This window comes from Pseudopipra pipra, chromosome 3 (assembly GCF_036250125.1).
Source record: "Pseudopipra pipra isolate bDixPip1 chromosome 3, bDixPip1.hap1, whole genome shotgun sequence".
In the NCBI taxonomy this organism is placed as follows: domain Eukaryota; kingdom Metazoa; phylum Chordata; class Aves; order Passeriformes; family Pipridae; genus Pseudopipra; species Pseudopipra pipra.
Window position 1 is genome coordinate 102,529,025 of NC_087551.1, and position 15,055 is coordinate 102,544,079.

General features: G+C 37.0%; 1 protein-coding gene across 9 annotated transcripts in view; it reads left to right on the forward strand.

The window, feature by feature from the left end:
• The window catches only part of LPIN1 (lipin 1), a 78,972-nt gene that overhangs the window by 58,409 nt on the left and 5,508 nt on the right, over positions 1-15,055 (forward strand). For 5 of the 9 annotated variants that reach the window (XM_064650541.1, XM_064650539.1, XM_064650542.1 and 2 more), the window contains 9 exons: positions 120-189; positions 1,774-1,851; positions 1,974-2,066; positions 3,414-3,487; positions 5,383-5,527; positions 7,159-7,307; positions 8,852-8,938; positions 11,321-11,473; positions 14,591-14,705. In XM_064650541.1, coding sequence (XP_064506611.1) covers positions 120-189; positions 1,774-1,851; positions 1,974-2,066; positions 3,414-3,487; positions 5,383-5,527; positions 7,159-7,307; positions 8,852-8,938; positions 11,321-11,473; positions 14,591-14,705 — 964 coding nt within the window. Of the gene's footprint in view, positions 1-119; positions 190-1,773; positions 1,852-1,973; positions 2,067-3,413; positions 3,488-5,382; positions 5,528-7,158; positions 7,308-8,851; positions 8,939-11,292; positions 11,474-14,590; positions 14,706-15,055 lie in introns of those variants that run through there. The other 4 variants (XM_064650540.1, XM_064650543.1, XM_064650545.1 and 1 more) reach the window with 2 other exon arrangements.

Genomic DNA, 15,055 nt, shown 5'->3' on the forward strand with positions numbered 1-15,055 from the left:
ACTAGTGCAGGCCAGAGTTTGACCTGTGTTTCATGGCTTTTACCTGCCAGGTGATAAATACGAAGTAGATTGTCAATTGGGATTACAAAATGCAGTAATTATCTCTCTTGCATGCCCAGGTACTATAACTGGACGACAGCTGGTCCCCTTCTGCTGGCAATGCAGGCATTCCAGAAACCTTTGCCAAAGGTGAGATTGAACATGAAGATTGGTAAGAAGAGGAGTTGTGAAATTATGCCATTGATTAAGGGAGGGAAGAGGGTTGTTGTACAGGAGAACACAGTACTGTCTATCCACACATAACTGTTTGTCTGGCCTGTGCTAAGGGCTAAATAAGCCGGACTAAGTTTGGTTTGTGAATAGTCCAGGCAATTACAACTATTTTGAAGAAGGAAAACTTCCTTTTTTACTTTGTTAATATGGATTGTAAACATAAATTATGTTGGCCCATGTTAGTGTTTGAGAAAAATCATCTATGAGTGTGAAATTCAGTGTGTTCATATTTTTTTTTGTGGTTAATGTGTATTCTGAAGGCTGATAACTTTTTAGGCAGTGCAATTTTAGTTTAGTGGAGAAACCGGTATTTATAGTTGGAGCAATCCGTATGATTGGGAAGATTTACTTGGTTGAACTGTACCTCTGAAACTAAAATTACTCATTTATGCTACCAGTCATCCTACTGGTTTTCTTCATGACTTGTTATTTAGAGTTTTGATTTGCAATAGTTATGAAACTAAGGAATCGAAATACTAAGATACTTTATTAAAACAGACACTGTGAAGTGATTGAAAACTGAAGTTTTTGCAAAAAGAAATCACTCATGTTCTGCAAAATAGACTTAAATGCATGTCTAATTTTAAACGTGAATTCTCTCACTAAAAGTCAATAGGACATCTGCTTGAAGTTATCAATATGTTTGAGAACCTCTTTAAATTGTAGCTGTTGTTCTCAGTGGTGGCATTCCATTCTCAGTAGCTCCATCTACTCCCTGTTTTTGTTATTTTGTTTAAAAAGGTGTCATTTGCTCAACTTTATTCCTCTGTAATTTCTTTTTTGACCTCATATACTTTAAATAATACAGCAGAGGGAGCCTAGGGAAAAACTGAGAAAAGGGGTCCACACATTAGCTGAGTGAAACCTCCTCCCTTTACTGCTAAGATTTCTTTGAACTTTTTTTCAATTTTTAAAAAATCACTAATGAACATCACAGCTTTCTTTTGGTGACTTTGCTTACAGTGGAAGCTAGCATCTCAGAAAGGCAGTGGCTAAGCTGATCCGGGGCATACCAAACCCTGCGGCCACCTTTACTGTAATATTTTCCCTTTTCATCTTTTGCTTCTCTCTGAGTGAAAGAATTCAGTTCTCTTGTTGCAATGCATAAGGCTCTAGTCATTATGGATATTGAAAGAAACTTCTCTGCTTAGGTCTAGTACACAGAACCAATGAAAAGTAGCCAGGGTTTATAAAAAGCCCAATTCTAACATTGTCATAAAAGCTAGTAATGTCTTTGCTTTTTTTCTAAACTGGTGATTAATGATGAACTTTGCAGTTATTTTTAAATGAGAATAGCCATCTTGCATGTCAGTTTTTTACTGTTTTGCATGACAGCTCCTTCAGAAAGTGATATTTTTCTTTTTTTTAACATATAATTTGTACTAAATAACTTAAAAACAGTAGGTTCTCCATTCTAGACATTATTCTAATATCTCTTTATGCTTTTTTTTCTTCTTTGATTTGGTTTCTTTTTCTTTTTCCTTTTAAATATACCATAAGTATTCATGCTTAAGTTACTTCAGAGCAGCTCTGGATACCATTAGATTTTGCTTTAGTAGAATGTATGGTCCACAGACAGTATGTTTACTTTTATTCTATTTATTATCAGTTAAAATTGTGTGTTTGGCACTTTTTCATTTACATATATCAGGTTGTCCTTTGTTTTGGGCCTTTTTTATGTTACCATCCATTTATCACAGGCAACTGTGGAATCTATAATGAGGGACAAGATGCCCAGAAAAGGTGGAAGGTGGTGGTTTTCATGGCGTGGGAGGAACAGCACTATTAAAGAGGTAAGTTTAAGAAGCAAGCAAGAGTTTCTTTTTGGTTGCAATGGGAAGGCTGGGTATCTCCTAATTCATCCCTCAGAACTTTACTTCAGAGAGCAACTCAGTAGTCCATTTGACTGAGGATATAGACATTAAGAGATATTTAAACATGGTCTGGAGTCTGATTTCTTTTGACTTCAGAAAGCTTTGGATCAGACCCTACCTGAAATATTTGACTGAAGAGTTTTGGTTCTGCCTTTATTTTTATAAAGAAATCTGAGGCAGTATTATCTAATCTAATAAATCTCTTTTTGGGAACCTAGAATCAAACAGTTGTACCACTAATTTAATGTTTTAACGCAGATGACCTACCTTTCTGCAACTTTCTTTTGATAGCTGAGGAGCAGACATATTTATGAGTAGTGTGAGCTGTAAAATTCAGCAAAACCTAAGATGGAAAACTGACTATATATATTAGTTTGAAAGTCTTCTGGAGTTTCTTTTTAAAGCATTAAAAGTTTGTGGTAACAGTCTTAAAGCCATGGATGAACATTAAAGAGCAGTGAAAAAACCAAAGCTTTATATGAAATATTGATCTCCTGTCTAGACATATTTAATCTTTAAAATTTTCTAATAAAACCTCTTCATATTAATTTATTCTACTGAAGCATTAGTACTTGAGGGGAGAAAATGACTTCTAATACGATTTTATGGTTATGCCTCAGTCAGGAACTTCTTTAGCCTTGAAATAACCATTGTACTGAGCTGTGGGTATGGGCTTCAGAGCATGAGATTTTAGTTTTGTAGTTGTTTGAAGTTTTTAGAATTTACCTCTGGAAGTATTTGGTTATCTCTTGAGTTGTAGAACTGTTCACTATTTAAAAATCTTGTGGAATGACAATCAGTAGTGTTCAGGATCTACTCAAGAGCAGTTTGGAGAGTTTTATTGGATTAAAAATTTTAATGATTCTATGAAAGGGAATTACATTTTTTTCCATCTCCAGAGTCATACTTTGCTTTTTCAGGTGAAATCTAGCTATTTGAGGTGTATGAACTGAGTAGTTATGGAGTTGATCCCAGAACTTCAACAGTACTAGATATAAAATCTGATATTTCTCTACTTCTTCCATGCAAAACTAAATATCAATTACCCTCTGGGTTTTATATTTTCATTTTTTAGGCCTTTGAACAGCCTACATTCTTTAAGGAAACCATGCGATTTTACTTTGCCTACAAGCAAAGGAAACAAACATGCTGTTGATTTTTTCCAAGTTCACACAAGACAGAGTTTGATTTTCAAGTGTTTTTCTAAAGACATTTGCTTTCTGCTCAACAGGAGATGCCTAGCTACTCATACTTGTGTTTTTACAGGAAACAAAGCCAGAGCAAGGTATGAGTGAGAGTGGACTTACAGAAGACTCTTCACAGATGAGCAGGGCAAACAGGTATCCTCAAAATTATCTGTACCTGAAATAAGCAAGAATTACCTTTTAAAAGTGAAAGCACCTCATATATATTGATCAAAGAAATACTGTCTCAGTGAAATAAGTTTAGTTTGTTACTAACTGCACAACATAAGTGCAGATAGGAGGTCTCTGCCCATGGCAGGGTTGCAGACTTTGCGGGTGCACCCTGGCATTTCTGTGGTTTGGCTGGCAGCTCAATTTACTTGGCTTTATGGCCTGACCACTTAAATTGTTCCTGCATATTTTGGGAAGTTCAGGGGCCTAAGACTTTCCAGAGTGTTTTTCACAGGTAATAGCCATGTTTTCTGTTACTTCTTTCAAGGATTGCAGGAGTCTCTTCCTTTTTGTGCTCCAAACAAATCACAGTGTATAGCCAGAATCTCACCTTTAGGAAGGTTTCATAAGATGAGCTTTAACTTGCTTTGGAGGGATGAGTTACCCAGGAACAGCTCTTCTACCTTGTCCCTTTTCTGTGCTTACAGATCTTGGTGTAAAGACAGATCATCTGTGTGCTGTCTGAACTTACAGTTGAAAAGTGCCAGATTCAGATATTCTCATTATGTTAAGTTTGGGAATCACCTTTCTGAAACAAAAAGTCATTAGCTGTTGTTCTTTCTGGTGGTCAACAGCTGCAATCCAGGTGAATGGGCTGGAAGGAAGATTCCTCATTCTGTAGGAGACTGGCTGTTGTCTCTGTTTCCTCTCTGAGATTGAGAGCGGTGGAATAAATCAGGAAGGTTGATTTTACTTTTAAGGATGACACATGACATTTAGGTCTGTTTCTTACATGGTTGTTTGAAGATAAGCTTTAAAGTGGGATTAAGACTTCAAGCAGACTAGATTCTGAAATTGGTGTTCTTTGTTTAAATTTTAACTGGCCTTGGATGTCTGTAATTAAAAATTTACTGTTTGCCATCACAATGTGACAAGTGGGAAGTGGGATGTTGAGAAAAGCTTTTGAGATGAGATGTCACAAAAGATAAAATAGGCTTTTAAATGTTGCTAGTCACAACATACAGTACCTTGGTACTGGGTCAAAACTTCATAACATCAAACAATGTCCAGGTGTGATTGAATAAGAGGCCAAATGCTGATTGTTTTAAAGATAAGATTTGTAGGATCTGAAAGAGTATTTTACCTTCTGCCTACAGTGATAGATTTTTTTTTTACTGTAGGAAAACTTTTTCTCTGAAGAAAAATACCCTTAACAAATCTCTAAAAAATGGTTGTACCAGAAAAAAAAGACCCAACCTATACCAATGCATATTTAAACAGAATAGTGTGAGGGAGCTCAGGTTTTATGACTTTTCATCATTGTATCCTGAAAGGGATAATCCTGAAAATTCTGGAAAAGAATAATCCAATGAGCTGAACTTGGTCAGTGAAAGAGAAAGATAAGTTACTTTCTATAATAAAATTTCCACCACCTGCATTTCTTTTTTATTAATTTTTAAATTCTTTGGGGAAGGAGAGAAAGGGGAAGAGAAAGCCAGAATAACAAATGCATCTCTCTTCTCCTGAGAACAGAGGATTTTTTGTAGTTATAGTATCTGGTGGGTATTTTTTTTTTTTTACCACTATGAGATTTTTGAGTCAATGCAGCACATTAGTTTATATGTGTTAAATTTAAGTAGTGAAAACAAGTGAATGACTAGAGAAATCCAACTATGAATAATGGGGAGCATGCATGAATGAAAATTCAGTGCTTCATTGATATATTCAAAATCATATTGTGAATGACCTCCTGTGAGACAGTACTTGGAAGCAGAGAATCAAGGACTTACTTGGTGACTCACTGTTAATGCATTTTTAATGGATACTGAGATGCATTTACTGACACGATAACATCATTTTCTGTGTGTGCAATGTTCCAGAATAAAAGATGAATCTTCTTCAAGTGATGAAGACCCTAGAGCTGCCAAACAGAACCTTGGGTCATTACAAACCAACTCCAGTCATCTCTCATTATTGTCTGGAGTCAGTTACAAAAAATCTCTTCGACTCACTTCTGACCAGCTTGTGAGTTAATTTTACATCCTTGTCCTAAATGTCATTTCTAGTACAATATGAACCACATCGTTATTCAGGCTTGCAAAGCTTAATTACCTCTCATGTCTTCCATTTAATTCTCTCTCTTGTTACATTTTTAAAAAAATCAACTTTTCCTTTCTCTTTTATATATTAAGCATGAATGTTGTTCCTTGCAGCAAGTGCTGGCATTCAGAGGTGGGATCCCATTTAGAAAAATGTCAAAATTAAATTCCAAAGTATGTGTTTTTCACCTGTGTAAAAATGTACTGGAGCCACATCATTTTTTGTAGTATATATAATGTGTATATATACACATTATATATAATACATATACTATATATATAAAGGCCTCTCTTTTTTCTTTTTTTCCTTTTCTCCTTTCCTCCTTTCCTTTCCTCTCATTCATAGGCAGACAGTCACATTTTGCATAAGTATGCTTTTCTGCTAATAACTTCTAAAAGAGCTGCTTGTGAATTTACCATGAGGCCAGACTAGTAACTGCTTTGAAGCCATTTCTTTTCCTCTGTGACAGAGGTGTTTTGACTAATAGTGACAAAACTGTTTCAGTTTTGTGTTCTGTACATTTCAATTTGATCTGGAAAAATGGGCTACTTCAGGCAAATACTTTTTGTCATCTTATCTACAGGCAATCAGTTTTCTGAAGGAAACCTACACAAGGTGTACAACATTAAACAGCCCATTGCTCACTGCCTGGATAATTTGTAAGAAATACAGAATTTTTCCCAAGAGATAGATGGCATGTGTTGGTAATTTTCTATAGCAAACAGAAAGCAAAGGTGGCATAAATATATTGGTACATTTCGGTTTCAGAAACCTTGCAGAAATTAACTGAAGCTAAAACTGCTCTTAAATTGTTTTCTTGATGAAACAAGAAAAGAGTTACCCATCAGTTATTCTTCATTCCCACCTCCTTTTCACTTTTTTACTAATTGAAAAACAGCCATGAAAGATAACTAAGAAAAAGATACACTTAGAGTATTAAATTCCTACAGGTTTGGGGAAAATGAACAGGTAGGTCCACAAATAAAGTCAAATCAATAATCTCTTGTCCAGCATGTCACTGAGTAACACAGGAAACAGTGAAAGTCAGCAAAGTGGGAGAGTGAAGGATATTTAGTGGAGACTGAAGGGTAATAGGTCATGTGGTGTGAGAGTAGGTTACTGTATGAAAGAGATGAAATACCACAGAACACAATTCCCCATATAAACACTCTTAATTAGAGTTTATGGAACTTCATGTTACTCACATGCCTCTGCATGTGTATCTATATCTCAGAATAGAAAACCCCCAGAGATGGTCCCTATTCCACCATTTGTTGCTGTTTATGTGAACATCTGGGGATTTTATTTTTTTTAAATATACCTTAATTGTGAAACAGGTTTTTTTTTTTTTTTATTTACTTTGTTCTGTTCTATATATCAATGCCTAATATACACAACGGAGGACAAAGCTCTGCTGTCCTTATTTAGACCACAGCTCTGCTGAAAGCAGTAAGATTCAGTGTGACCGAGGCAATGATCATCTGTGGCTTTGTGTTTGCACTGTGCCCATTTCACATGCTCAGTTTGTTGATCATCTTGCTGATAATGTCTTGCAGAAAAGCTTAAAGCTCAAGAATGGCCCCAACGATGTGACCTTTAGTGTTACAACACAGTATCAAGGCACTTGCCGCTGCGAAGGCACCATTTACCTATGGAATTGGGATGACAAAGTTGTTATTTCTGACATTGATGGAACCATCACACGGTAAGTTCATGATCAGGGAGAGACTATCTGCAAGGACAAGTTGATCTTTGGACTAAAGGCAAAAATAATTAACAGGGAATTCTGAATCAGAGAATCATTACATTCCAGCGTTTTCTGAGGGTATTTAGTTTTTAAAAAAATTTGGCTATCAAACAGTGCAAGAATAATTTAATAAAGATACATGCCATATGTTCCCATTATTTGTCACCTTTTGGTGTTTCATGATAGTATTTACAGTAGTATTGGAGGACTTTCTGCAAAATCCTAACTTTTTTGCTGCATGACACTTACGAAGCGCACTTGCTGCATTAAAAAGAAGAAACATGAGAATTTTGTTTTAGAAGAAATTACTAGGGCATTCCAGTGAGAGGCAGTACTATTATTTAGAAGACAAGACTCCAAAATCAATGTCAGAATTAGAATCTGATGGAAAGTTTCAGATTAGTACTTTGGATAAAACCCCAGAATTTTGGAGTGACCAAAATGATTCAGTGACTTGCTGATTTTTATTTAGTTAGTTATTTAACATTGGGGAAAACAATTGTGGGTGGAACAGAGGAAACACAAAAACATTGTCTTTTTAAGTGAAATGCTTAGATTTTGTTTTTAAATCAATTTATTTCAAAATGAAACTTAGCTTTATGTAATAAGAAAAAAGAATGAGGAAAAATAATTTCCAAGGGTAATCTGGGAGGAACTAAAATACTTGATTTAAACTGTAACTCTCTTCTTTCTTGTGATTTATCCATTGTATTGCAGACTTCTTTTTCAGTGTAAACTTTTGTTTTTTAAGCCTCAGTAAAGTTAATGGGATCTGTTCTTCACTCTGCCAGAGTGGCAGCTGCCCAGAGTTACTTAATCACTTCACCTTACAATACCAGTGCAAATCCACCCTAAACCGCTGCCCAATGTTTTTCCCTCTACGATGCAAGATATTCAGGGTGTGGACTTCTTGCTGTGTATCTGTACAATGCTTAGTCAAGCAATGTGTCTGTTTGCACCATTTGTTATTATACTGTAAATAATTTTCTCATATAAAGCAGGAAATATATTGAAACCAGAATAAATATTTCAAAATACTTCATATGTGACCAACTCCTGGCTTTATGTGGAGAAGTTTGAAGTAAGCTAGAATGTGACTTATCTCATGCTCTCAATTTCCCATAAACTTCCCTTATGAATATATTTGGTTTATTTAGAAAATATTTAATGTAAACCTGAAAAGGTATGCTTAGTATGGTGGCCTCCTACGTGTCTGATTGATGGCCTATGTGCTGTAATTTCCATGTTACCTTATGGGTCACAAGCTTATCTATCTTGGGGCACAAGAGTAATTAAAACTGTGGCCAAGGATGAACACATCAATCTGTCTCAAAAGAAAGGGGAATAAAATAATCCTCCTCTGATTACGAGCAGTACCTTACAGAAAACATTATTTTCATTTGCTGCTAGCCAAGTAAGCTAGGGGGGTTTGTGTTATCCTCAACTGTTATTATAAGTGTTGGGTTTTTTCGGTTCAGTTATATTGTTGTTTCTTTATTCAGGTCAGATACTTTAGGCCATATTTTGCCAACTCTTGGCAAAGACTGGACACACCAAGGGATCGCAAAGTTGTACCATAAAGTGAGCCAGTGAGTATTCAGTAAATCTGTTCATGCATCTGTGGCTTGTTTGTGTTATTTATTTGCACATAAAAATTAAAATTTCTCTTAAGTTTCTCTTAACCTATAAGGGTAAAAATTTCATCAATATCTCATCACTTCAGTGATGCTTACACAGTGCAAACATCTGCTGCATGGTGTCCAGAGCAAAACCTGCTTTGTGATACCAAAAGCAAAAGCCCCCTATCTATGAGTAGTGATTGCTTTTCCAACCATTCCAAACAGATACCTACAGTTAGTTCCAAAGACTGTAGTAATTTGAACGAGTTATGCGGTTGCAGCGTGTAATTTTTTAATACTGATGATTATACAATTAATTCTGTTATTCCTCTATACAAGTGTTTGTTGCTATTCCATTGTTAAATTGAAATGTTAGGAAGGATCAGTCTTAAAATATTTTTGTGTCATTGGTTAATTTTGAGAGTAGGTGATAAGTAAACATTGCTTAAAGTACAATTTAAAGTTATTGAAAGTCAGTAAGGCATATGCTGTGAACAGCCTAAGGAAAAGGCTTTAACCTGGCAACACCAGTTACTGTATTATAATCCAGTAATTGACCTGCACTGATGCCTGTTGGTCCACAGTGATAAATAGTTTCCATGCCACTAGAGGAGGTAAAGGATTGGATTCATCATGTTTAGGTGTGGCTTTTGCATTCTCCATAATCCATGGAAAAAGGTGGGCATCTTCAAAAAGTAGCTCAGTACACCTGAGATCTAACCATGTTTAGAAAAAAATATTTTTTCCCGTTAGTTATCGAAGAAATATTGGGCAACAGTATATCAGCTGTGCTCTAGGTCAGTTAATGTCATTAACAAGGAGACTATCTGGGTATTACCTAGAGCAATATATTCCCAAAAATTGGGGATGTTTCCTCTGATGAATATGAACAGGAGAAAAACAATCAGACAGTACCAGCTCACATGGGGTGATGTGTGGGAATGCTTCTAGGTGAGCAAGGCTGGTGCAAAAGTACAGGTGTACTGTTGGTTCCCTTGATACATTTTACAATGTAGTCAAGGCATTGTGTACACTGGAAAGACAGAGTATGGTGAATTTTGTAATTATCCACTGAGAGAAAAAAGGAAATGAGGAAAAATTAATTAATGTCTGAATGGGATCAGATAAAGTATCTGATTTTAATTTTTACAAGGAGGATTACTGATTGCTGTTTTCTTTTATTGTATTAAAGTCAGCTTTTCTTAGATATTCAAATTACCATAAATGTACCTCTGGTACACATCACAACTGTCCTCTTAGTTAATCTGATTTGTTCTGTGTGCTAGGGTTATGCTAAGGTTCGTTTATTGCTTTTTGTTTTACATGGATGATGAATTATAAATTATGGATGATGAAATCTAATTATGCCAGAGACACTTGTCTGTGTGTAAACATACGTGTACACAGAAAAGACAAGACAGCCTGGGAATTCACATGCTGAGTTCTGTGTATAAGCTCTGCATTACATTTGGTGAAAATGTTAATTAATTTTTTTAATTGCAGTTGTTATTTCTGTGCCTGCCAGCACTGTCAGTTGTTAGGGCTTTGGTGATCATAAACATAGGGGAAAAAATAGATTTGAGTCATGTTGGTTTTCAAATTACTGAGTTAATTATGTAGTGGCTGGATATTACAGCTGAACACCATATAAATGTTCAGTAGTTAGATCTAATGACCATGCGTGCACTGAATACAATATTTCTGTATTTTATGAACAGTAATTTCTTTATAGGAATTGGAAAGTAAACTGCTATTAAGTTGAACTAGTATCAGATAGGACTCTGTTCTACCATGAACAGAATCAAAGGCAACCTATGACTTCTACCAAAACTTATTTCAGTGTCAAGTTGAGGATTACTTCTCATACTGTATTTTGAAGTTCAAATGTGTTTCAACTTGAAGTAATATGTTACTGCTGCAGATAAACTAGTCTGTTTTTGTAGAGGCCCAAGAGGCAGGAATGCAATACTGTTAGTAAAGCAAAGGCCTATACACCATTATCTGTTTTATGCCAAGTGTTTTCATCTTCACAGATGTCATTTCAGTTAATTCTAGGGACAATGGTTCTACCATGCAGGGGTGGATAGGAAACCATGAGGAGTCGTAAGTCATGAGAAGAGCAGAGATAAATGACCCCTCTTTAGGTGCAATCACAAAATGCAGTGGAACTAGATAGGTTTTAATTATTCAGGTTTCTGGCATAAATGTTTTTATTCCTTTTAAATCAAGTTATGTTAAACATAAGTCTGTTTAATAGTCATGACTTGGTTAATGTAAAAGTAAGCCCCAAAATTAATACTTAAATACCTGCTTTATTTTTACAGTAGTTTCTTCTTTTGTATCTGCTCACAGAAATGGATATAAGTTTTTGTACTGCTCGGCACGTGCTATTGGAATGGCAGGCATGACCAGAGGATACTTGCACTGGGTCAATGAACGAGGAACTGTGCTGCCTCAGGGGCCAGTGTTGCTGAGTCCAAGCAGCCTGTTCTCAGCTCTTCACAGGTAATGCAATTTTGCTTTTATGCAGAAAGAAACTGCAAGGTTGGTGGAGGCTGAATTCTCAGCTTTTTTAATTTGGAGTGCTTGAAATAATTTATGATACATATTGGTGCAAAATTTCACTAAGAAGAAATTTTGTTAGAGAAAGACCAAAATTCAATAGATAGTTAATAGATGATTTTCTTAGTTTATGTCTTAGATGTATATTGAGGCAAGTCTGTGTTCTCTGTTTGCCAATAGCTATGGCTTGATGACTTCATGTGTTTAATATTCATTCATTCATGGCTAGGCTTCGCGAATGAAGATTTAGGGGAGGGCTCTACCCACATTTGCTGCAAGTGCTCTGGTGGCTAAAGAGGCCAATGCAAGATAGACAAGTCCAGTTGCAAAAAGCACAGCAGAAAGACTCCTTGGATGGTATCGGCAAGACACGATTCTTTCTGTGTTGTCTTTTCTCCATGAGAGCGATCCTGCGTGCGTTCTCAAAGGCATCAGCAGCATTATAGATGGTGTGTCTCCAGACCTCCCAATTGGAGGCCAGAGTAGACCAGTTATGATGATCAATATGGCCAAGGTTGAGATGTTGTTTCAGGGAGTCCTTGTATCTTCTCTTTGGGGCTCCTCTCATGCGGCAGCCAGTGGCAAGTTCACCATAAAGCAAGATCTTAGGGAGGCGGTGGTCCTTCATCCTTGAGATGTGCCCTGCCCAGCGCAGCTGTGTTCTCAGTAACATGGCCTCAATACTCGTAGATGTGACAGTTCGTGGGCAATTAGGGCAGAATGACGCTCAGGACATCCACTATTTGCAGTATCAGCTGTGGTTCTGATGTTCCAGCATGCAATTGTCAATTTGGGTACACCTTTGAAGGCAGGTGTATGCCTTTGTCTCTTAATCTTTGTTTGACCACAATTAGAAGATGCCCATTGTCCTGCGGTTAACCAACCGGGTGAAGGGTGGAGATGAGCTTTGGTTAGGCCACCTTTTCTGGGCCCCTCTCTATGTGGAGCAAGCAGTGCTGTCCTTGGAAAGGCTGCTTGGTCGTTCAGGATGCCGCCGAAAGAGACTGTCATCTCTGGGGTCAGTCTCAGGCGACCAATGTCCTGAACCACCTGTATGCAGGGTTGGGTCTGTGGCTTCCAGTGCACCTTTCACCTGCCATTTTGACCCTCACCTGTCGCTACAGGGCTTTACAAATGTGGGTATAACCTTCGAGCCTGCGCAATGGATTTTTTAGGTGAGATGCAGCATGTGCAGAACCGGACCCACCCTTTAATCCTGAGGTTCATCTGCCAGGGCCAAGCGAGCTTGGATGGTGGCAGCAAGGTCCTCAGGCCGTAGGTTTGATTAGAGTGACGTTCTCTTAGATGGGTGGCCTTACAGGGCCAAGCGAGCTCCATCTGCCCGGGTTTGGAATCAGAGTTGTCCTTCTCCTGGGATGACTGCCAGGAGGCTAGTGAGCCCATCCTGCCCGTGAAGACATTTTAACTGGCCCTTCAGTTTTGACCTTTCTGGCATGGGAGACCCTGCCTAAGGCATGTACCTTCACCAGCATAGCTCACAACCTCATAGGGGGTGTTTAATATGGTGTGTATTTAGCTATAGAAGAAATGTGGACGTTTTAATAGCAATCCTTCTTGTCTTGATCTGTAAGGTGTTCCAATTGACATAAATATATTTTTGTGTGAGATTATTTCTTAGTGGGTTTTGAAGAAATTTCTGTGAAAATGAAATGAATCTTTTATGTGCCTGACTGCACTGTGGAATTCTGTATGGACAGTGTTAGCTTTTCTAGGTGTTGAATTGCAATAAGTGAATAAGAATAGCACAGATTATGAATATCGTACCTTCTTCCTAATTCAGTGAAGCGTGTCAAGTGATTACTGAAAATATTTTAAGCTAAGTTAAAAGCTGCTGTGACAGGATATATTTCATTAGAATTTTTAATGGAAGGTTGTTCAGATGTTCTCCTGATTGAGTGACATGCTACAGGCAATCTTACCAGTCACATTCTAAATATAAGAAACTGTGGAGGTATTATTGTGCACTTCTCAGACTGATTAAACACTAAATGCAGTGAAAAGGTAGTTACTGTTATCTTATGCTCCTCATATCTAGAAATACATTTAAAGTGATACTATTTTTGGTATCTTGTTTAGACTAAAGAATGCCCATCTTTCAGTGTACACTGTTGTAACTGCTGTGGTGTGTGGGCAATAAATTACTGCATTGTTATCCATAGATTTAATTATTCTAGGTTTGAGATCAGGTGTATGCAAGGAAAGATAGTTTTATTTGTCTATTGCACATTCTCAAACTTTGATTTATACACGGATCTGTTCCAAAGGGCTGTTTTACTCCTATGAACTTTCTATACTATTCACATCTTCCTTGACATATGTGTTGGTGCTAGGATCTGGGATTCTGAGCTTCATAAGCGCTTTTGTGTCATGCTGGCATCTTCCTATGTTATGGGAACTCCAGACTCTGCCACCTGCTCAGTCTTCTTGCCAAGAGAAGCTGTTGTGAAAGGGCTTTTGCCCAAGGATGAGATAACTACTGTGTTCATTAATGAATTTTATATTCTGTAAGGAGAACTGAAGAGAAATAGAAGATTTCTTTATTCCTTAACTTTTGTTAATTAGCCCTGATGGAGGATCCTGACTGTAGAAGTATCTTAACAGGCTGAGTTGCTTCTAGCACATATGGTGATCTCAGTCCTTTTAAAAATAAAATTTAAAAAAGGCGCTATACACAGTGAGGGCTAATGTAATCTCTGAATCATTCTGCAGTTCACAGGAGGCAGTGTATTTGATGATAGTTTATGCCTCAGAGGGCTTGATTTAGCTACTCCTTGTAATCCACCATCCTTGCTCAGTAACCATCTTTGCAATGTAGGTTTCAATAGAAGTTCCCTTGGATTTATTTACTGTGCCCATTATGTAAGCTTTGGAATGCTTGGGTTTTGTCTTCATGAGCACTCTGACTTCAAAAAGAAGTAAGAGAAGAGTGGGTGCTCTGTATCAGTATCCAGCTAGGCAAAAATGTTGAATAAAGAAAATAAAATGTTTTGTTCTGTATTTCATGTGTACTTATTCAGCTTCCCTTTTTTATAATTTCAGGGAGGTCATAGAAAAGAAGCCAGAAAAATTTAAAGTTCAGTGTTTGACAGACATCAAAAATTTGTTTTATCCTAACACAGAACCCTTTTATGCTGCTTTTGGAAACAGACCTGCTGTAAGTAATAGCTGAATTTATTTCTATTGCAGAGAACAGAAAGGTTGCTGTTATTTCATGGTTCTGTTGCATTAGAGCCTAGAAGCTGTAAATGAGAGTTAAGAATATTTTATTAGGCCCTGTACTAAGGAAAATGTAAAGGTTCTTCAAAATAACCACAATGTAGGATGCATGGAAGAACAGCAAAGTAGCTATGTTAGATCTGCATAAATTGGCAGTTAATCTTGTGGTGAAACACTGATCTCCTTTAAATCCACACAAATACAGTGTCACCTGTGGACAGATAGAAAATATTTCAGATTAATATTGGTAGGACTTACACTTCAGACTCTGAGTACACTCAAAAGACC